At 36.3% G+C, this 23,396-nt stretch overlaps 1 protein-coding gene and 1 pseudogene across 6 annotated transcripts in view; one reads left to right on the forward strand and one right to left on the reverse strand.

Moving 5' to 3' along the window:
- The window catches only part of TRAPPC8 (trafficking protein particle complex 8), an 85,416-nt gene that overhangs the window by 56,084 nt on the left and 5,936 nt on the right, over nucleotides 1-23,396 (forward strand). For all 6 annotated transcript variants that reach the window (XM_028523666.2, XM_028523664.2, XM_036009180.1 and 3 more), the window contains 7 exons: nucleotides 3,235-3,677; nucleotides 6,814-6,961; nucleotides 8,624-8,720; nucleotides 9,982-10,050; nucleotides 10,151-10,209; nucleotides 13,974-14,147; nucleotides 21,133-21,234. In XM_028523666.2, the coding sequence (XP_028379467.1) occupies nucleotides 3,235-3,677; nucleotides 6,814-6,961; nucleotides 8,624-8,720; nucleotides 9,982-10,050; nucleotides 10,151-10,209; nucleotides 13,974-14,147; nucleotides 21,133-21,234 (1,092 nt within the window). The remainder of the gene's footprint in view (nucleotides 1-3,234; nucleotides 3,678-6,813; nucleotides 6,962-8,623; nucleotides 8,721-9,981; nucleotides 10,051-10,150; nucleotides 10,210-13,973; nucleotides 14,148-21,132; nucleotides 21,235-23,396) is intronic.
- LOC114506507 lies at nucleotides 20,558-21,044 on the reverse strand (annotated as a pseudogene).

Raw genomic sequence — 23,396 nt, forward strand, 5'->3', positions numbered from 1 at the left:
CAGCAAGGCTATAGTAATTTGTACTTCTCTTCAGAGTGGGAGTGCGCATTGCCTCATATCTATGCAGTACTGGGTATATTCAGGGTTTTTTTGTTTTGTTTTTTAATGTTGTAAATTATATTGGTGAAAAATGACATTGCCTTTATTTTAATTTCTCTGGTAATACAAGGTTGATTATTTTTCATTTTTTTCATTCATGATTTTTTTCTTCCATATGTCCATGTAATTGCCTATTGATAGCCTTTTAGTTGGCTGCTATTTCCCTTCTCACATTGGATGGTTTTTCTTGGTACTAATTCTATACCAATAGTGGTGGTATAGGTACCATACTCATGAAAATGCTGATGTGTGTGTATTGAGGGTAGGATATTGCTGAGCTGCGTATATTCTTCCCATGTTTTACACTTGCTTGATTATGCTGCATTTAGAGTTGTGTTGGACAAATAAAAGACTTACAGGCTTACTTCAGTGCTAGCTTTTATTGATTCCTGTTTTGCAGTTATTTTAACTTTAATTTGGTGTCTTTCACTATGTTAGGTTTTTAACATATAAAAAGTCATATCTGAGAGTCTTTGTTGCTTCTAAGTTTTATAATTACTTACACAGATTTCCCTGGTCACAACTTACACAACTTTATTTTCTAATGCTTATTTTTTAATTTTAATTCAAGGGAATATAATCTTCTGAATGTCAAGGGGTAGGGATCAAAGTTTGTTTCTAGTCTCAGTTACCATTAATTTGAATATATTATACCTTCTTTCTAATACACTAATATTCTGAAAGTACTCATACCCTATTTAGTTTAGCTTTATTTTTGTTTTGGGTGATAACTATTCTGCTTGGTGCTATTCCCTCATTCCTTTCTGTTTTAATACCGTACTCTTGCTTTATCATCTTTTTTTTTTTTTTTTTAATCCAGCAAGCTCAGTCCTTCTCAGAGTCTTTTCTTTTTCTTACACTTGTGCCATTATTGTCCAAGCTTGTCAAAGTCCCACAGTAATGTATTGGATTTTTCGTAGGATTGCATTGCTATAGGTAGGAGTTCTAAGACTGAAAATGGATTGAAATGAATTGGGATCCAAATATTATTTTAGGGTTACTCACCCTTTCTAGTTTAGAAGTCACTAATAACACATTTTGTTTGGAATTATACACATAAGAATTTGCTAGAGCTTATTTTCAAAGGGGAAGATTCTGTCCTCTGATTAAAGTTGAGATCAACCAGTAGAGCACGGCAAAATACTCAGTTTTTATTGATTTTGCTATGTTATAACTGTCATTATATTGTATCAATTAAATATTTTCCAGTTATGATTATTAAATGTACAAATGGTTTTTAAATGCAGTGCTTCTCAGATAATCTGTTGTTATGGATAGAGTTTTACTTTTAGGCTTCTGCCTAAGTCCCATCTCTAATTAACTTACCTTAGAATTTTCTTCATTTATAAAATGAGAAGGTTGAATTAGATGATGTTTCATTTTAAATGCTGTTTAACTTAACAGTCATTAAATTTACATTCATGTTGGTTTTGATACTGGTAGTTCTATACTTTTTTCTTATGTACCATAGTGGTTTTTTAAAAATTTAATTGATACAGATGCAGTTTTCCTTGAAGAGGGTATTTTAGCAGAGGACATCTTATTCTACATAATAACAACTGGTGTTTGGTTGATTTAAAAAAAACCCACAATAGATCTATATCCTAAATATTTTCCCTTAATTGAAAACATACAAATATACATTTATTCACTACTTTGAGGGGAGTGGATTTAGGTCAAGAGGCTTTTGCTCTGAATTCTTTGTGTTGGTATAGGTTTTTCAATAAGAGTTCCCTTTTGTTTTTCATTTATTCAGCCACATTAATAAGTCATTTTAAATTTCCAGGTTTTGGTTGCTTCAGAGTGGGAATCTAAAGATAATTGTTGAATAGTCTTCAGTACAATGTATGTGTAGATTTTATCTACAGAGAAAAATGATACTTTCAGGTGTAGATGGAAACAGTTTACATAATACTTATTTTGTTAATAGGTTTGGGAACAAACAGGGACCTAAAAAGGAGTGGAAAGCAGACATAGTAGAAAGCTTCAAGCCTGTGAACTAATGTTCAATTCTGTAAACATCATTCACTTCTTTCAAATATGTCATGATGGTGGTTAGTTAAGAGACCTTTTATTATGTTTGAATAGACAGTGATAGACATTAATACTGATTTTTAAAAAAATTGTAGAATATTTCTATTCTTAATATATCAGAAATATTTTATGGAATTTGAAGAGTTTAAGGGAGTAGTAAAAGAAGTTACCCATCTACAGTGTCTGGTGAAATAATCTCTCCATTATGTATTTATCAAAACAAACCCAACAGTTACATAACACGGTAGGCATAAATACGAATATACACACATAATTTCTAACAATTAAGACAAAAGGCGACTTCCAAAACACATCTGGCCTCAGGATTTCAGATGAGGAATTGTGGACCAATCCTAAAGAAGTAGAAACATGGGCTAACAAAATCACCTAGTAAGTTATTTGCATTTAAAGGATCCTTAAGTATAAATGTCAGAACTACACTGACAACATCTAAAAATGGAGAGATACAAAGATAAACAGTATGAACTAAAATGTTCTAATGAAGCTATGGCTGGCAATCCCAGAGAAGCTGTGAACCATATGAATATCACATTAAATGGGAAAGGCTATAAGAAGTCCTCATTAATTGAGTCAGCTTTTGTTTCCATATGAGTTACTGAAGCTTAAGGTTCTTTGGAGCTTTTGGGGTTTTCAGATTTTGAATATGAAATGATGGATGCGTGTTCTTCCCTTTAAGACCTATAGTGTATTTTTTCATTTTAATGGTGTATAAATAGTTGGGCTACTTTTCAGGTTGACATTGATAAGAACTTTTGACTGATGATTATTCATATAACCATGTTGAATTACTTGTGACTTCTCTTGTCCATAATCCACACAGTTAGGAAAGTTTTGCCAGTAACCCTCTTGTTACTGACATTTTACCTTTAATTCATAACTCTGAAATCTGCGACTGAGAAACAGGTTTCTGTCTCATCCTCTTTTCTTAAATGGAGTTGTAAATTACCACATTCAGGGAAATATCAAAGAGGATTAATAAAAATATTTGCAAACCGTTAGTAAAGAATCTTAAAGTGTCATTCATTAGGGGGTTGGAATTTTTAACAGACAATATAATAATATTTTTTCCCTCCAATGCAGGTGTTCTTTATACATTTTCCTACAGGGCTCCTCTGTGGAGAAATCCGAAAAGCATATGTAGAATTTGTCAATGTCAGCAAATGTCCTCTTACTGGATTGAAGGTTGTTTGTAAACATCCAGAGTTCTTTACTTTTGGTGGTAACACGGCTATTCTAACACCACTAAGTCCCTCAGCTTCTGAGAACTGTAGTGCTTACAAGACTGTTGTGACAGATTCTACCTCTGTGTGTACAGCACTCACATCATCAGCTTCTTCTACAGACTTTGGCATTGGCACAGGAAGTCACCCAGAGGTGATTCCTGTTCCCCTTCCTGACACTGTTCTTCTACCTGGAACTTCAGTTCAGCTACCAATGTGGTTACGTGGGCCTGATGAAGAAGGTGTCCATGAAATTAACTTTCTGTTTTACTATGAAGGTGTTAAAAAGCAGCCTAAAGTACGGTGAGTATTGTAAAACTTTTTAAAAAATGTAACCTTCACGTTTAATATATGTGCACAAATTAAAATAAACATGTTGGTATTTGTTAATATGTCATTCATTGTTCATTAAGAAATTACTCCAATTTTGTCTGATGTTTATATTTGAGGTTGTTCCTAATATAGCTAGCTGTAAGTTCTAGGAGGCTAGAAGTGAAAAAAGGCTACAATAATCTTTTTTAGTGGCTTCTCTATCTATCAACTTCATGATTCTTTCATACAACTAGCTGTTCTGGACAGAATTACCACATGATAATGAAATTCACCTTGTATATGAAGATAATCTGTCTACAGTTATCCTGTTTTGAGAAAATTATTTTACCTTTCTTTCTATACTGATGCCCTTGCCCCTGACCCTCTCTGCCCCACGGAAATGTATGAAAAAAATGTACATGTATTTGCTGAACAGATGAGTAGAGTGGTGTTATCATGGGGATCAGTGAAGAAATCAAACCTAACTGGCTCTCACAAGGACTGTAGGCTATTATATTATGTAGCAGAATATTTTAGTTAAGTGATAATGCCCTTGTCATTTTTACAAAATTAACTAGAAGTAATTATACTGTGTTTTTAGAGAAATGAAGTAGTATTTGTAAGCGTTAAGTACATTTTACATCCTCAGTAAGTGCTAATTTTCCTCAAGATGATAGAGAGTGCTCTGGCCAAGACAAGTAGGAAAAGACTGTTTAGAATGTAGTAGAGGTGAAATGAGCTTCCAAGGAAAGTAAAGATTTCAGAATTTGCATATCAAGGGGAATAGGCAAGAGAATAGTAGGTCTTCATGAAGCTGTATATATGAATGAAGATTCACAAGATTTCCAACCTGAATGAGCTAATTTGGCCACAGTGTAAAACATACATAAAGGAAGTAAAGGGGAATGAACCTTGATATGTAAAACTTTATTGTGGAGGGTCTTGAATGCCAGGTGAAAGTTTGGAGTTTACTTAGTAGATGTTCAGTTACTTTGAAAACACTGTCAGAGAAGTGACATTATCAGGACATTACTACATGATTATTTTCATGTGCTATACAGGTGAGTTTGATGAGCAGGGGAAAGTGCCTAGAATCAGGGAGACTAATAGTATCCTTCCAAATTGAGAAGAAGAAATTGAACTTAAGCCAACTAGATAATTTTACTTTATTGTATTCTTTTTGTTTGTTTTTTTGGTCCTGACAGTGATGAGTTTATTTTGTTTTTTTTTTAATATATTTTATTGATTATGCTATTACAGTTGTCCCATTTCCCCCCTTCTCTCCCCTCCACCCTGTACCCCCTCTCCCACCTATGTTCCCCCCCCCCTTTAGTTCACGTCCATGTGTTATACTTGTGAGTTCTTTAGCTTCTACATTTCCCGTACTATTCTTGCCCTCCCCCTATCTATTTTCAACCTACATTCTAGGCTACTTATTCTCTATACCTTTCCCCCTTCTCTCCTCCTCCCACCCCCCTGCTGCTAGCCCTCCATGTGCCCTCCATTTCTGTGGTTCTGTTCCTGTTCGAGTTGTTTACTTAGTTTCTTTTGGTTTTGCTTTAGGTGTGGTTGTTAATAATTGTGAGTTTGCTGTCCTTTTACTATACATGTCTTTTCTTTATCTTCTTTTCTTAGATAAGTCCCTTTAGCATTTCATAAAATAAGGGCTTGGTGATGATGAACTCCTTCAACTTGACCTTATCTGAGAAACACTTTATCTGCCCTTCCATTCTAAATGAGAGCTTTGCTGGATAGAGCAATCTGGGATGTAGGTCCTTGTCTTTCATGACTTGGAATATTTCTTTCCAGCCCCTTCTTGCCTGTAAGGTCTCTTTGGAGAAATCAGCTGACAGTCTGATGGGAACTCCTTTGTAGGTTACTGTCCCCTTATCTCTTGCTGCTTCTAGGATTCTCTCCTTCGTTTTTACCTTGGCTAATGTAATTATGATGTGCCTTGGTGTGTTTCTTCTTGGGTCCAGCTTCTTTGGGGCTCTCTGAGCTTCTTGGATTTCTTGGAAGACTGTTCCCTTTGCCAGATTGGGGAAGTTCTCCTTTATTATTTGTTCAAATACGTGCTCAATTTGTTGCTTTTCCCCTTCCCATTCTGGTACCCCTATAATTCGGATGTTGGAACGTTTAAAGGTGTCCTGGATGCTCTTAAGCTTTTCCTCGATTTTTTGAATTCTTATTTCATCATGCTTTTCTACCTGGTTGATTCTATCTTCCTTCTGGTCCACTGTATTGTTTTGAGACTCAGATTCCTTCCTTTCATTATTGGCTCTCCTCCGTGTATCTTCCTGCATCTGTTTTATGGTAACCTGCATCCTTTCATCTAATCTGCCCCCCAAATTAACCAATTCCGTGAGCTTTCTGATCACCAGTGTTTTGAACTGCGCATCTGATAGATTGGCTATTTCTTGGTCGCTCAAAAGGATGAGTCCTGGGGGACTGATCTGTTCTGCTGGAAACATGTCTTATGTCTTTCCCTGTCTCTCCTTCTTTTTTTTTTTTTCAGCCTGGTCGCTCTTGTTACGGTGGGGGGCGGAGCCTTAGGTGTTCACCGGGGCTGGGCACCCCAGTCACTAGATTGTGATGTTATATGTGGGGGCGGGGCGGGGACGGGAGGGAACAATGGTGGTAGTTCCGTTCTCCTGGGCTCAGACCCTTCTCTGGGATCCTGGGCTGCGAGCTCTGCCCTGGTCCACAATCGCTGCCTCACTGGGTCTGCCAGCCGCAGCTTGAGTACTCAGGGATCACCGCTGCATTCTTGCGCCCCGGATGGCTGTCATGCCGATTTTGCGCCAAATTTTCCCTGACCTCCGAGCACCACCGACCTGCGCCCGCCCGGCTCGTCCTCTCCTACCAGCCTGGATGTATGGGTCTACTTCAACTTCTTGGCTGTCCCAACTTCCATTCAGATAAATCCTCTGTCAGTTCTGAGTGTTATTCTGTCTGTAAATTATTGTTGTTCTAATCTTGGTTGTGCGAGGAGGTATGGTGCGTCCACCTGTTCCTCCATCTTGCCAGAAGTCTCAGTGATGAGGTTTTAAAAGCTTTATTTGGAATTAAAGAATCATAACACAGGGAGAGGTTTTTAGATTAAATTTGCAATTCTTTTTTTCTACAGTCACAGAATATTAAGACATACAGCAGTTATTTGTACCAGCCGATCTTTGAGTGTACGAGCCACTGTCTGCAGAAGTAATTCTCTTGAGGATGAGGAGGGCAGAGGAGGCAATATGCTAGTCTTTGTGGATGTGGAAAATATCAATACTGTAAGTTGGTTTAAAACTCAGTGTTGTTTTGCATTCTGTTTGAAGTATTTCTTTTGTTTTAGTGATGGATTTTTTCTTTGTTCACAGTACAGTGTAAGCTCGGAACTTATGAGTGTTTTTGTAGAATAGAGTGTGAAATCATCCTAATTTTGTATTAGCTTTGTAATTATAAGTATCTTTTTAAGTAAAAAGGACCTGGTGGAATAAATATGGCACATATTCATATGATATATGGCCCCACATGCCAGTAATTCAGCCCAGAGGAGACCTCATAAAGTATTTTCTAGTCTCATCATTGGGAATCTCTTGGTGTAATTAAATTTATGAAGTTCTGTGAGGATTTCACATTGAGTATTAATTTGATAACCCTTCACATACATTTCTGACAGTACCATTTTCTTTATATAAAGTATTTCAGCCCTGGCTGGTGTGGCTCTGTGGATTGAGTGCTGGCTTGTGAACCAAAGGCTGGTTAGTTCAATTCCCAGTCAGGGCACATGCCTGGGTTGCGGGCCAGGTCCCCAGTAGGGGTATGCAAGAAGCAACCACACATTGATGTTTCTCTCCCACTCTTTCACCTTCCCTTCCCCTCTCTCTAAAAATAAAATAAGTGAAGTCTTGAAAAAAACACAGTATTTCAAACATTTTACCGTTCCTGTTTATGTATTTGAAATAAAAAAAATTTTTTTACAAGAAGGGAATGTGATCTTATTAAAATAGAATCTTAGCTTCAGATTGATTCAGTTCAGATACTTATTTGAAATGTTATTAATTCTACAGTGTACTTTGTTTTTAGCTTCATAGATACATAAAATTAACTTATTTTTAAGATATTTAGGATTAATGCATTAATGCTTTGGTGATCTTTCCCCCAAAAAATCATTATTTGTAAGAGGAAGGAAATTTTAATTTAAAATTTTCTCTTATTCAGGAGAATAAAAAATTATGCAGTCTAAATAACTTTATGTATATTGGCTGTGTATTGGGATTCTGTATTGTGAGTTTTTTGTTTGTTTTGACTCAGTGGGAATGGGATAGCTCAGAGAGATCAGAAGAAATAAAAAAGATGGTAAAGTTTTGATTAAAAATTGACAACAAATAATTTTTGATCTGTTAAACACTTCCAGTAACTCATGAGTAACTCATGATAGATCTAATATCTGAATATTTCTAGTGCTTTAAAATTTTCCACTAGGAATGCATTATAAGCATATTTCTTAAATTTTTTTTAATCCTTGCCTGAGGATATTTTTTTATTGCTTTTAGAGAGAAAGGGGAGGGGGGAGAGAGAAAAACATCCATGTGAAAGAGAGAAATGTCAGTGGGAGAGAGAAACATTGAATGGTCCCCTTTTGCATGTGCTCTGACCGGGGATCGAACCTGTGATCTTTTGGTCTATGGATAATGCATTAACCAACTGAGCCACACAGGCCAGGGCCAAACTTACTTCTTAGATGAAATGTTGGCTTCTCTCAGAATATTAAAAAGGGGATTTAAGTAACTTTAACTTCATGAAATGTATATTGTTAATTTATTTTAAAATGAAATTTTCATCTTATGTTAATCGATACTGACTTTGGTACCAGTGTGAATATTGTTTTCATTGGAATACTCTGTTAATACTCCTAAATCCTCAATGATTCTTTCATTTATTTTTCATAGAGTGAAGCAGGTGTTAAGGAATTCCATATAGTACAAGTATCAAGTAGTAGCAAACACTGGAGGTTACAGAAATCTGTAAATCTCTCTGAAAACAAAGGTTTGTGCCTTTTTCTCTTTGTAGTAAATTCTGACATACCTTCATTGCTTTATTTTTTTTTTTTTTTTCAGAGTAGTACCATAATCTAAGATTATGGGTGCCTTTCTTATAATTAACATTATTAAGTATTAAGTTGTGCCTTCATTAGTTGATGTTACTATAAATCAAATTACTTATTTTAATTGATTCTTTTCCATTTTTTTTGTTCGCTTCCACACCTTCCTATTTGCATTTTTTCTTTTATTATTCATTTGTAAAATTGATACCTGAATACATGATCCCTTTCAAAATTTTAAACAGTATAGGAACGTATCGACTAAAAATGGAAGTGTTTCTTTTTGTTTCCTTTGCCATTGAAAACCTGGTTTTTTTTGTCAATAACCATACCTTTGTACTGATATGCTCTTCTGTGTATTTCCATACCTATATAACATTTAAAAAAAGAATATGCACACTTGTGATATATATTGACAAATTATTTTCTAGAATATTTCTACCAGTTTATTATCTTGCCAGTAATGAGATTATCTAGTAATGTAGAGTGAAGCTAGGAAAAGGATATTTGCTCTTTCTGGAAAAGTATTGTATGATAACATATTCAAAAGATATAAAGATGTTTAAACCCTTAGCCTCATGGTTATTCTTATTTTTGGAATTTATCCAAAGGAATTAACTTACAATATGGGAAAATCCATATAGTCAAAGCAGTTTATTTGCAAGATTGTGCTTATTAGGGCAAAATTTAGTGTGGCTTTAATGTAAATTTAGCTGTGATTAAGACTATTGTGTGGTCATTAAAATATATTAGCATTTTAGAGGTGTTTACAATGGTGGAAAGATACATCATAGCAAAGTATATGCATAGAACAGTACTGGTATAAATCATGCATAAAATGAAGAAATACTGAAAAGAAATGAAGAAATGATAGAGTGGTGAGACTTGGCCTCCAAGTTCTTATATTTCACACTTCCTGTTTGTACTGTCAGATCGATAGGTACACACGCATACACAGACACATGAACATGTGTTTCAAGAACATTTAGTTTTATCCTTTTTAAGAGCAGAGTTAGATTTACTTCATTGAGATGAAAGCAAAGATGTTTTTCATTAAACATTTAATGAAATAAATATGAAATGAAATAAATATTATAAATAATTATGCATTATTTTCCAGCTTGAGGAATTCTGAATAACGAGTTAGTTGCTTTTATCATGTTATAAGCTAAGAAAGGTTTTTGAAATTTTCTCTTTTCTTTCTAGATGCCAAACTTGGCAGTAGGGAAAAGGGAAAGTTTTGCTTCAAGGCAATACGATGTAAGGAAAAAGAAGGTAAATTTATTTTATTTTAACATTTCTGAATGGTCATTTTATATTTCATGCCAGTGATATGATTAGTTTATTCTCCCCCCGCCCCCTTTTTTTTTTTTAGTTGCTACACAGTCATCAGAAAAATACACCTTTGCAGATATCATCTTTGGAAATGAACAGGTATGCAAATATGCACAGTAGCATTTGATTTTAAAAGTCAGTTGTGGTATATTTGCTTATTTTGGCAAAACTATTGCTTTAGTAATCCCCAGATTATTTGGTGGATGAACTTGGTTGGGTTTTGACACTTGACTTCATGCCCGAAAACAGAGCAGAAATGCTATATAGATTTGTACCATTTTGCCCTGGCTGGTGTGTCTCAGTGGGTTGAGTGCTGGCCTGCAAACCAAAGGATTACCAATTTGATTTCCAGTCAGGACACGTGCCTGGGTTGTGGGCCAGGTCCCCTTGTAGGGGGTGAACAAGAAGAAACCACACGTTGATGTTTCTCTCTCTCTGGTTCTCCCTTCCTTCCCCTCTCTTGAAAAATAAGTAAAAGCATTTTAAAAAATAGATTTATACCATTTTAATTAGTTAAAATTAACTTCCTTTTGATCACATGAAATAAGTATAATTCTTGGGATTAAAAAAAGAAACATATGATGTAAACTGTCAGAGAAAGTGGTCACAGTGGAACATACAGATGCTAGTCCTTTGAATTTTGGTATGTTATATGGTTTTGAGACCCAAGTAATAAGTTTTTTTGTGATTTTAAATGTATTACTGTCTAGGGCAGTGATACTCTCAACCTCATTATTTATAAGAATTTCCTAGAGCAATTGTTTTCAAACTTTCAAAAATGTTCAAAACCTCTGATTCATTACATCTTGAGTGGAGTATGGGAATTTGCATTTTCTACCAGCCCTGCAGATAATCTGAAGAGGTGATCTGGGAACCTGCTAAGTAAAAAACTGGACCAAGGGTATAAAATTCCATGTAGTTATGCCCTATTAATGTTATTATTTCTTCCTTTTGTTCTTTTTCTCAATAATTTCAAACATCCTTATACTTTTGTATTCCTAATTATCATTTGCCTTCATCTACTTACACTTTGTGACTGTCTTTTAATATTTGGAGAAGCAGCTATTCAGAAATAGCTCATAGCACCAAAAGTCCAGTAATTCCAAAACAAGTATGACTTTTATAGATACTGCCCTTCCTGAACATTTGAATTTAGCTTTCAGGATTACATTAGTTTGTTTTGTTCTTTTCATTTCTAAATTTGACATCACTAGAAACATCATCAAGACCCTTAAATTATATTCAGGTTGTAATTTTTACTGTATTTGTTGCTAAATACTTTTGTATAGGAGAATTGAAGACAGAAACAAAGGCGTTTTTCCCTTTTGATGAATCTGCTTGAGTAAATAAAACTTACAAGTAATACAGATAAATGAGAAAACTGTAGGGGAAAAATTACTCCTAATGAGGCAAATGTATAAATTTATTAATAATTAACTCAAAGCGTAACATCTGTATAATGTAGCATATAATTCAGGAAATCATAAGAGAATTTATAATGAAATACAATATTCCCTTAGTTAAGTGAAACATCGTATTTTCTTTTTATAATTTAAAATTCTTTTCTCATATTTTCTCCCTTCAAGTATAAAAGCCAAATTAATACCAGTGATACTATATGCAGTCTGCTTGATTGGATATTGCCCTAGTGTTCTAAGTATTTGAATGAGAAATACTTCTGTTATTTTAATAATTAAAAAATACTTTTGTACAGTTTATCTTTTTATTCATTTTCTTAGAGCTACCCATTCATCCTCCCTGGATGCTTGAAAGGTCAGACCTTAATATCACAGCATTGTAGATTTTTAAAGTAACATCTTTAAGATTTACTGTAATTTTTTTTTTTTGTTTTTGTTTTTTAATATATTTTATTGATTATGCTATTACAGTTGTCCCATTTCCCCCCTTCTCTCCCCTCCACCCTGTACCCCCCTCCCACCCACATTTCCCCCTTTAGTTCATGTCCATGTGTCATACTTATGAGTTCTTTAGCTTCTACTTTTCCCGTACTATTCTTGCCCTCCCCCTATCTATTTTCAACCTACATTCTATGCTACTTATTCTCTATACCTTTTCCCCCTCTCTCCTCCTCCCACCCCCCTGCTGCTAACCCTCCATGTGCCCTCCATTTCTGTGGTTCTGTTCCTGTTCTAATTGTTTACTTAGTTACTTTTGGTTTTGCTTTAGGTGTGGTTGTTAATATTTGTGAGTTTGCTGTCCTTTTACTATACATGTTTTTTCTTTATCTTCTTTTCTTAGATAAGTCCCTTTAGCATTTCATAAAATAAGGGCTTGGTGATGATGAACTCCTTTAACTTGACCTTGTCTGAGAAGCACTTTATCTGCCCTTCCATTCTAAATGAAAGCTTTGCTGGATAGAGCAATCTGGGTTGTAGGTCCTTGTCTTTCATGACTTGGAATATTTCTTTCCAGCCCCTTCTTGCCTGTAAGGTCTCTTTGGAGAAATCAGCTGACAGTCTGATGGGAACTCCTTTGTAGGTAACTGTCCCCTTACCTCTTGCTGCTTCTAGGATTCTCTCCTTCGTTTTTACCTTGGCTAATGTAATTATGATGTGCCTTGGTGTGTTTCTTCTTGGGTCCAACTTCTTTGGGGCTCTCTGAGCTTCTTGGATTTCTTGGAAGACTGTTCCCTTTGCCAGATTGGGGAAGTTCTCCTTTATTATTTGTTCAAATATGTGCTCAATCTGTTGCTTTTCCCCTTCCGATTCTGGTACCCCTATAATTCGGATATTGGAACGTTTAAAGGTATCTTGGATGCTCTTAATCTTTTCCTCAATTTTTTGAATTCTTATTTCATCATGCTTTCCTGCTTGGTTGATTCTATCTTCCTTCTGGTCCACTGTATTGTTTTGAGACTCATATTCCTTCCTTTCACTATTGGCTCTCCTCCGCGTGTCTTCCTGCATCTGTTTTATGGTAATCTGCATTCTTTCATCTAAATTTCGTCCAAAATCAACCAGTTCCGTGAGCTTTCTGATCACCAGTGTTTTGAACTGCGCATCTGATAGATTGGCTAGTTCTTGGTCGCTCAAAAGGATGAGTCCTGGGGGACTGATCTGCTCTGTTGAAAACATCGTTTTTGTTTTTTGTTTTTTCCCCCTGTCTCTCCTTTTTTTTTTTTTTCCGGTCTAGTTGCTCTTGATACGGTGGGGGGCAGAGCCTTAGGTGCTCACCAGGGCTGGGCACCCCAGTCGCTAGATTGTGACGTTATATGTGGGGGCGGGGCGGGAGAAAACAATGGCGGTAGTTCCGTTCCCCTGGACTCAGACCCTTGTCTGGGCTTCTGGGCCACAAGTTCTGCCCTGGTCCACAATCGCTACCCCTCTGGGTCTGCCAGCCGCATCTTGCGTACTCAGGGATCACCGCTGCCTTCTTGCGTGCTGGATGGCTTTTGCGCCGATTTCACGCCAAACCTTCCCCCGACCTCCGCGTGCCGCCGACCCGAGCCAGCCCCACGCCCGCCGGCTCGTCTTCTCCTACCAGTCCGGATGGACGCGTCTACTTCAACTTCTTGGCTGCCCGACTTCCATTCAGATAAATCCTCTGCCGGATCTGGGTGTTATTCTGATAGTAAATTATTGTTGTAAATTATTGGTTTTCTAATCTTGGTTGTGCGAGGAGGCACGGTGCATCCACCTATTCCTCCATCTTGCCGGAAGTGAGATTTACTGTAATTTGTACGAGATATTTTAGGTGTTCAAGTCTTAATGTGGCCTCCCTATATTCAACAAACTGACAAGAAATTATTGAGTAAGCCTTTGTGTAAGTTAGAGAAATATAAATTTGGCAGCATGTATTTAATGGAAAACAATTATGTAGACAAGTGGTTTTTCTTTTTACAGATAATAAGTTCAGCAAGTCCATGTGCAGATTTCTTTTACCGAAGTTTATCCTCTGAACTAAGGAAATCGCAAGCCCAACCGTCAGTGCATACAGAAAAACAGTCAATAGAGGATGCTGTGAGATTAATTCAGAAGTGCAGTGAGGTGGATTTGAACGTGGTCATATTATGGAAGGTATGTGTTATATTATTTCAGGAAACTTTGCTTATAGATATTTGATTCTTAAGTGAAGAACAACCATAACCTGCTCTTTATGTTTTCCTTTTTAAATGTTCCAGTTTCAGTGTTGAAGTTGTTCTATAGTTTAACATTTCTATAATGACTTTTTTGCATAAAGGAAGAACTCATTCAAATTAGATCACTTTCATCTCTGTTATTAGTTATAAATGGTGTTGAGAATACTGTAGACATGATAAGCTTCATGAAAGCCAGTATTATTATTAAACTTTTTATTGTGGGCATTTTCAAACTGAAAAAAAGGAAAAGTAGCACCATAAACCTCTTGATACCCATTACTCATTTGTTGCTCTTCATTTTTCATCTTTCCATTTCCCTGTCTCCTTTGTTTTCTTTTATTTTTACCTTCCTTTATTTTATGCTGTAGTGTATTTTTTTAAATGGTATAATATTTTATCTGTAAATGCTTCTGTATGTACTTATAGCACATAAAGGCTTTCTTGTTTAATTCATCCCACAATACTATTATCTCAACCAAATTAATTGAGATAATAGTATTATCTCAACCAAATTGATAATTATCTAACTGTTGTTCTGTATTAAGGTTTTCCAGATTAATCAAAAATTTTATTTTCTTTTGAAAATCATATCCAAATAAAACTCATACATGACAGATCAGAATAAAATTGTTTAGGCATTTGTCTTCCCTAAAGTTACCTGAACTATAAATACAGAGCAGACTTGCTTTTTACAGCATAACCTTTTGTATCTTATATATATAGTATATGTATGTATGTTTTATTTTTATTGAATTTATTGAGGTGACATTGGCTAATAAAATTATATAGGTTTCAGGTGTACAATTCTATAATACATCATCTCTGTGTTGTGTGTTCTCCACCCCAAATCAAATCTCCTTTTGCCACCATTTATCTCCCCCTTCACCCTCTTCTGCCTCCGCCCACCCCCTTTCCTTTTCACTCAGTCCCCAAGTCCCCCTCCCCTCTAATAGTCTGTCAGCCTGTTTTCTCTATCTGTAAGCCTGTTCCTATTTTCTTTGTTTATTAGATTGCACATGTAAGTGAAATCATATGCTATTTGTCTTTCTCTGACTGGCTTATTTCACTTAGCATAATACTCTCCAGGTACATCCATGGTGTTGCAAAAGGTAAGATTTCCTTCTTTTTTACAGCCTAGTCATATTTCATTGGGTGAATAAATGTACCACAGCTTTTTTTCCATTTACCTATGAATGGGTACTTGAGCTACTTCCAAGTCTTGGCTATTGCAAATAATGCTACAATGAACATAGCGGTACATATATTCTTTCACGTCAGTGGTTGGGGCTACTTCAGATATATTCCCAGAAGTGTAATTGCTGGGTGATAAGGCAGTTCCATTTTTAATTTTTTGAGGTAACTCCATACTGTTTTCCGCAGTGTCTGCACCAGTCTGCATTCCCACCAACAGTGCACTAGGTTTCCCTTTTCTCCACAACCTCACCAGCGCTTGTTGTTTGTTGATTTATTGATGATGGCCATTCTGTCAGGTATGAGGTGATACCTCATGGGGGTTTTAGTTTGAATTTCTCCGATTATAGTAATGTTAAGCATCTTTTCATATGTCTTTTGGCCATCTGTGTCCTCTTTGGAGGACTGAAGTGCCTATTCAGGTCCTTTGCCTGAAGGACCTGAAGTGCCTGTCCAGGTCCTTTGCCCATTTTTTGAGTTGAATTGTTTAGGGTGTGTGTGTGTGTGTGTGTGTGTGTGTGTTGGTGTATACAACTTATACAAAGTTCTTTATCGATTTTGGATATTAACCCTTATCAGATGTATAATTGGTGAATATGTTCTTCCATTCATTGGGTTGTTTTTTCCATTTGGTTGATGGTTTCTTTTGCTTTGCAAAAACTTTTTAGTTTGACGTAGTCCCATTTGTGTATTTTTTCTTTACTTTCCCTTACCTGAGAAAACAAAGCAGAAAAGTATTGCTACAAGAAATGTGTAAGAGTTCACTGCTTATGCTTTCTTCTGGGATGTTTATGGTTTTGAGTTTTACATTTAAGTCTTTAATAGATTTTGAATTTATTCTTGTGTATGGTGTAAGAAGGTAATCTGGTTTATTATTATTTTTGCACACATTAGTCCAATTTTCCAAACACCATTTATTGAATAGACTGTCTTTATCCCATTGTATTTTATTGCCTCCTTGTCAAATATTAATTAACCATAAAGGTGTGGGTTTATTTCTGGGCTCTCTGTCCTGTTCCATTGATCTGTATGTTTGTTTTTATGCCAGTACCATGCTATTTTAATTACTATGGCCTTGTAGTATAGCTTGGGACTCTGCCATTCCTGAACTTTTGTGACTTTTTGTTTTACTAGGTTAGGGAATTTCCTGTCATTATTTTTTCAAATAGTTTCTTGATCCCTTGCTTTCTCTCTCCTTCTGATACCCCTATGATGCAGATGTTGTTATGCTTCATTGTTGTCCTAAAGGTTCCTTATACTATCCTCATTTTTTTTTTTAACTTTTTGGGGTAAGGGGGTGGGTTCTCTGTTTGATTTTTGGCTACCTTGTCTTCCACAGCACTGGTGGATCCTCTATTTCATCCAGCCTACTGTTTATTCATTCTAGTGTATTTATTTCAGATACAGTTACACTTGAGTACTCATTGGCTTCAGAACTATCAAACCCTGCACTTGTCACATTTTGATGATTCAAAAATGTTTCAGCAGTCAGTGCTTGCTTGGGACTTGTCATACTTGCTAGAACTTGTATGAATCATGACACTCCCTGCAAGAGAAAATGCTTCATCGCTCATTCCATTCGCTACTCGTTGGTTTCAGCACTCATCACGAGTTCTAGAATGAATTAACGATGAGTACCGAAGTACCACTGTATTGTATTCTTTATTTCTGACTGGTTCTTTTTTATAGTTTCTGTGTCCTTTTTGTGCTAGCTATCTCTTTGTTAAAGTTCTAAGTTCCTTGAGCATCTTTATAACCATTGGTTTGACATTTATATCTGGTAAGTTGCTTGCTTCCATGTATTTACTTCTTTTTCTAGATATTTCTTCTGTTCTTTCATTTGGGGCATTTTCTTTGTCTCCCCATTTTGACTGCCCCTTTGTGTTTGTTTCTGTGTATTAAGTCAGTCTGTTATGACTCCCAGTTTTGGAAACATGGCCTTATATAGTAGGTACCCTGTAGAACCCAGTGGTATAGTCTTCTTAATCACTTGATCTTGGTGCTCCTGGAATGGACCTTGTGTCCCTGCCCTAGAGCCACATAACCCAGTCTACTTAAGATTATATCAGGATACTGATCTCAGCAGGATGGTGCCACTGCATATTGTGGGGTGGCACTTATGGATTTCCCAGTAGGGGGAGGCGCCAGTCAGGCTTGGGGGAAGGTGGAAGGAGTTGTCCCCACCCCAGAGCCACACAACTCAGTATGACTGAGATTCTGCCCTGTCCTTGGCAGGATGGGGCCACCAGCAGAGAGGGTTGGGCTATCTGGAGCCTTGGGGGTAGGGTTAACAGATCTTCGTTAGGAGGATATGCACTAGTCAGGTTCATGGGGAAGTGGGTGGAATGACCCTTGCTCCAAAGCCACCTCTCTTAGCTGTTGACAGCCCCTGAGTGTGCCCAGATTTATATACCCCAACACAGACAGCTGAATCCTTAGCAGGGTATGAATCCTGCAGGATGTGACAAGGAGTCCAAAGGGTGGGAGCTGTTGCGGTCCCCCAGAGTGATGCCGTAAGGATGGGAGTGCTCCACCTAAGGAAGATGGCCTCTGTGGTGCAGAGAGTGACTCAGCACAGGGGTCCTGGTGGCTGTCCCATCAGCTCTCTCCCTAGAGCTGCAAACCCCAGCCTTTCCTCACACAACTTCATTCCCTTACACCTTCCCTCCCCCAGAACCTAGATGTGTGGCTGCAGATGAGATTTTGTGTGTAGGCCATATAGGAGGGTACTTTTGCTAGTAGACTCATGTCTCCCTGGCAGACAGAATCCCCACTGATTTTCATCCAGATGTTATGTGGGTGCCTCTTCCCAACTCTGTTTCTCTGAGCTGGGTAACCCAGCATGGAGTCTTAACTCCACCTCCTCAGGGGGAACCTTTGCCGCTGAGATACCCTTCTGAAATCTCTGCCGCAGCCCACGGGAGCAGGGCCAGCCCTTTTTGCATCTCCACCATTTCTATCAGTCTTGATGTGGCTCTTTCTATAAATCCTTGATTGTAAGGCTTCTGTTCAACCAGTCTTCAGTTAATTATTCAGGTTGATTGTTCTGTATTTTAGTTGTAATTACAGTTTAGTTTTGGGAGGAGGTGAGTATAATATCCACCTAATCCGCTGCCATTTTGGATCACAATTTGGCATATGTATGCATATGTAATGGTTCTACAGTGAAATGAAGGATCCTGACCAGTAAGTGGTATTCACCTGAACTGTGTGAGGTTTGATTTTGTGTTGTTTGATAAAAGGTTTGATTTCGTGGTGTTTGATAAAAGAGCTCACATAAAGGTATGACCATAGTAGATGATCACTACAGGTATTTTAAACAGATTTAGATGTTCTAGAGTGTTCTTTTTACTAAATCACACATGTCTAGTAAACATTTTTGAAACTAAGTAGGCATGAGTGTTTCTTTTCATGTTTCAATCTACTTTTAAGTAAATCAGTACTTTTGGTGATTATTAGAAGGTGTTAATATTAACAGTATTAGGTACACATTATTAGCTTGAAATCAAATGTTCTTGAAGGTTAGAATCGAAAGAATCCTATTTTCAGTCTCAGCAGTACTACCCCTAATGTAAACCAACTACGCATCATTAAATGAACCTACAATAGACCCTTGGCTTTGGTGGCTGTCATTCCACAGATTTCTACCATGTAACAGTTTATGATATTTCTGAGACAGCATTTTGAGTAACGTATGCTTTGTAGTCTGTACTCAGTGTTAAATCCATAGTAACCTTGGTTGGGGAGAAAAGTGTTACCTTTTTAAAAAATGGCCGTGAATAAAAGCCCTCTACTAGTATTGCTGATCACATGAAGAAGAAACCTATGGAAGATTGTGATGCTCCTTGGCTATAGAAAATGGAAGTTTACATAGATTAAAGAATGAGATACAAAGTTTGGTAGTGGCTGGTACCTGATATGTTTATTACTTCCTCATAGGAAAAAGTGGTAGGTTTTCTTTAATGAGGGCACTGGATTATGCAAAAATGACTATTGAATTAAAAAAACTTAAAGATTCATGTAAGTTGTGGAATGGGATACACAGGGAGCATAGGACTCGAATAAAATGTGATTCAGGAGAATACTTCAGAGCTTGGGCAACTTTTTGTGGAAAAAAAATGGAAAATGGGGTATATTACAACTCCTAACCAATGTTAACTAAAAATAAAGGTTTGTTTTAAAAAGTTAAGCCTTTGCGCAGGGAGGAGAATACATTTCAGAATTAGGCCATGTCTGTGGGTCATTTTTACTCAGTCCCATTAGACGATCGGAAAAGAAGTATAACATGTTTGAAGACCTTGTCTATCAGCTGTCATCCTCTCTTGACTTGATTAAAGGTCACCCCATCACGTGATTAACTCCTCCTGCATTTCTGGGTCATGCATGGAAAGATTCTGAGCAGATCCTGGGATGTCCTATGCCTTTGTGCAGTACTACTCCAAGTACAGAAATTGAAAATAAACATTTAGAAACTTTTGTAGCATTTGGCAGAGTGATTTTTCTGTTGAATCTAATAGTAAAAAAGTTGCATTTGTCAAAAAAAAATTAAGCCTTTGTGTTTGCATAATGTGATAATAATAATGTATTAGCCATTTACAGATTATATTTTTTCTGGGACAGAAACAATTCAAGTGGGAGAAGAGTTAATATGCTGGAACAAGTATTTTGATGCAGATGAAATCAGTATACTACATAGGGGGAAAAGCCTCTTTTAAAAGCATATGCACTTACATTTAAGATCTCTAACGGTGTGACATTTCCATTTATATTTTTATGTTTGTACTCACTGATTTTACTCTACTATGTGATTAAACCCTGGGGAGTTTCAAAAGCAAGAATATATGAAGCCTTTTGCCTTTGTGTTGGCATTCCAGTAAAGAAAAAAGCTTGTTGTTATGACATTGGTTGTTTTTTTTGGACTAGTTTCTTAAGAGCTCTAGAGAAAATTGGAAAAGAATTCAAGATGTATCTCTGAAATACCCAAGCCAGCACTTATATTGATGCAAAACAGATTTTACACATACTTTATAGATTCAGTGAATAAATAAAAGTAGTAATGCTGACACAACCATGAGTGTTGGTAATTGATAGATATTAGCCATAATATTTTTACCTTTCCTCAAATACTGCATTGGTTACTTTTCTTTTCTTTCTTTTAGAAACAAAAGCCAAGTTTATTTGTTCATTTCTTGCATTTGAAGTACTCCTTGATGACATCCTTGGCTTGAGACTCTTTGCCGTAGTCCTTAACCACCACATAACTGCAACCAACCACATTATGGGGCTTTGCCTCTCTGTCAGTTTTACATTGGCCAATCCATTCTCCTAGTTTCTTATTGTCATCATCTGTAATTGGATTGATTTGGTTGGTGTTCAGCACGAAGGGCTTCTGCCAACATGACATATATAGCTCATAACAGTTGGATGCAAGCACACACAGATAGGCATGACACTTGCCTATGGCTCCGGCAGCTTCACGAGTTCTCATGCTGAGTCATTGTGGATGAGGGTGGTCTTTAGCACCTCTTATAAAGCAGCATTAATGTCCATTACACCTCTAGCAGCAATGCCTCCTTGGTCATAGCAGTGGGTTACTGGTGGAACCAAATGTTGAATGCACCCAACCTTCAGCCTCTACCTTCATGCAACTCCACAGTGGCCGGGAGAGTGTTTGTTGGTTGCTTCTGAGGTTACTGCTAAGCAGGGTAACATTTTTGTGCTTTGTATCTTAGGCTTACGTAGTGGAAGACAGTAAGCAGCTTATTTTGGAAGGTCAGCATCATGTTATTCTTCACACTGTAGGAAAAGAAGCCTTTTCATATCCTCAGAAACAGGTAATAACAGTTTGCTTTGGGGCTTTCCTGTAAACTTATGGAGGGTTTTGTTTGGCTGGTTTTATATTGTTGGTGAGGACTGGTTTGCACAAACTTTTATATTGGGATTTAAGTTGGGGTTGACGACATAAGACTGATTAAAGTAATAAATGAACATAAATTGCTTTTAAAATTTGTTAGCACTTAAAAGAGTATTAAGATGCAGTTGTTATGATCTTGCGGTTTCCTAAAATATACTCTTATTGAATCTAGAATTCATATTATATAAAGAATTGGTTAGTTTGAGAGGGCAGCATTCTCTATATTTTCTTATTTGTTGTAGCAGGCCCAGACCATTGCACAACTCCAGGGGGCACACCATACAGTGTGAGGGACGGCCTCTGGAGTTGTGCAGCAGCTGGCCATGGTGTCTAACATGTTTTCTTTTTTCCTGAAATACTGTTTACTCTTTCCAAAAAGTTCTCATAGTACTGCGAACAAAATTTAAGCACATTCAGTCCAGTAATTCAAATAGTTACTTTATGTTGTATTTATAAATAATAGATATTTATTTTCAAGCTTTTCTCCCCTTTATTTTTGACTACTTTTATTTTGAAATAACACAGAAAAACTGCAAGAATAGTAGAAAGGACTCTATACCTTTCACTCAGGTTATCAGATAGTTAGTGTTTTCCCTTATTTGCTTTATCATTCTCTATATACATACATATTAATTTATTTTCTTGATCAAATTCAAGTAATTACTTCCAAGAAGAATACAGACATCCTGTCCCTCAAGTATTCCTAAGAACAAAGATAATCTCTTACACATAAGCACAAAGACCATGATTGAAATCAGGAAGTTTAACATTGATGCAATACTCTTAATGTATAGTCCATACTCAAATGTCACCAAAGTTCTCAATAATATTTTTATAGCTGTTTGTTTTTTCCTAACCGGCATCCACTTCAGGATCACGCACTGTATTTAGTTGTCATGTTTCTTCAGTCTCCTTTAATCTGGAATAATTTCTCGAGTCTTTGACAGTTATGTCTTTCACATTTTTTTAAGACCATGGGTCAGTTATTTTAATGTATAATAATACCTTTGTATTTTTCTTGTGCTTCATCATGATTAAGATTATGGATTTTTATGGTAGAAATACTGCATAAGTGATGTTATCACTTTGTCAGTGTATTATATCACAAAGCACATGATATTAATTTATCCCATTATCAGTGATGGTTCAGTTGATTAAAATATTGTTTGCTGTGTTTCTCTACAATAAAGTTATTGTTTTTCCTTTTGTAATAATAAAGAATTTGTGGAGCGATAACCTGAGACTACATAAATATCTGATTTGTCCTCCAGCTTACTTAGGTCCACTAGTTTTAGCTTCCATTGGTGATTCTATAATTTGAATCAGTTTTTATTTTGATAGTTACTAATGGTAATTTTCCATTAGGTTTAATGAATATATCATATTTAGTCCCATATCTATTTCTCATTTTAAGAAAATAATTTTTTTCTTTTTGATACAAATCCTGAGTTTTAGTTGTAAATGCCATAAACTTTTGATAATTTAGAACATCTCAAATAGTGGCAAGATTGGCACTTAGAAAATGAAACAAAGTGATTGGTATAAAATCTAACCTTGTTATATTCCCATTTTATATACTATGTATGTAACTTCTTGAGTTTCTTTGTATTTTATCTTTGAAGTTTTTTATAGTTTCTTTATATAACTAAGCTTGGGCGATATGGTGGTTTTATTATATTGTGAGTAATAGATTTGAAGTCTAAAGAATTTCAGATTGATGGCCTTATGCAAATTGCTTGCATAGCTTGATGAACTTTAGCTTACCTACACACTTATAAAACAAAGATAATAGTACTTTACAGCTTCCTTTCTTGGGACTGAACTGTCATAAAGTAAAATCAAATCCTTATGAAACTACTGGTACAAATTCTGTAGCATGGATTGTGAATATACTCCTCGCTACTCTTAAGCTGCTCTTCACCTGGGAGAGAGAGAAACTGAGAATATCCTGTCAGTGAATTAGCTTCCAGTTTTTAGTCTCCTTTTGTAGCATTGTTTACTTGTTTTTCTCCTGATAGGTGTTATATGGGAATTTATTCAGTATAATTTTTAAAGTCTCAAACAATATATTATTTTCTTTGA

This window comes from Phyllostomus discolor, chromosome 9 (assembly GCF_004126475.2).
Source record: "Phyllostomus discolor isolate MPI-MPIP mPhyDis1 chromosome 9, mPhyDis1.pri.v3, whole genome shotgun sequence".
In the NCBI taxonomy this organism is placed as follows: Eukaryota; Metazoa; Chordata; class Mammalia; order Chiroptera; family Phyllostomidae; genus Phyllostomus; species Phyllostomus discolor.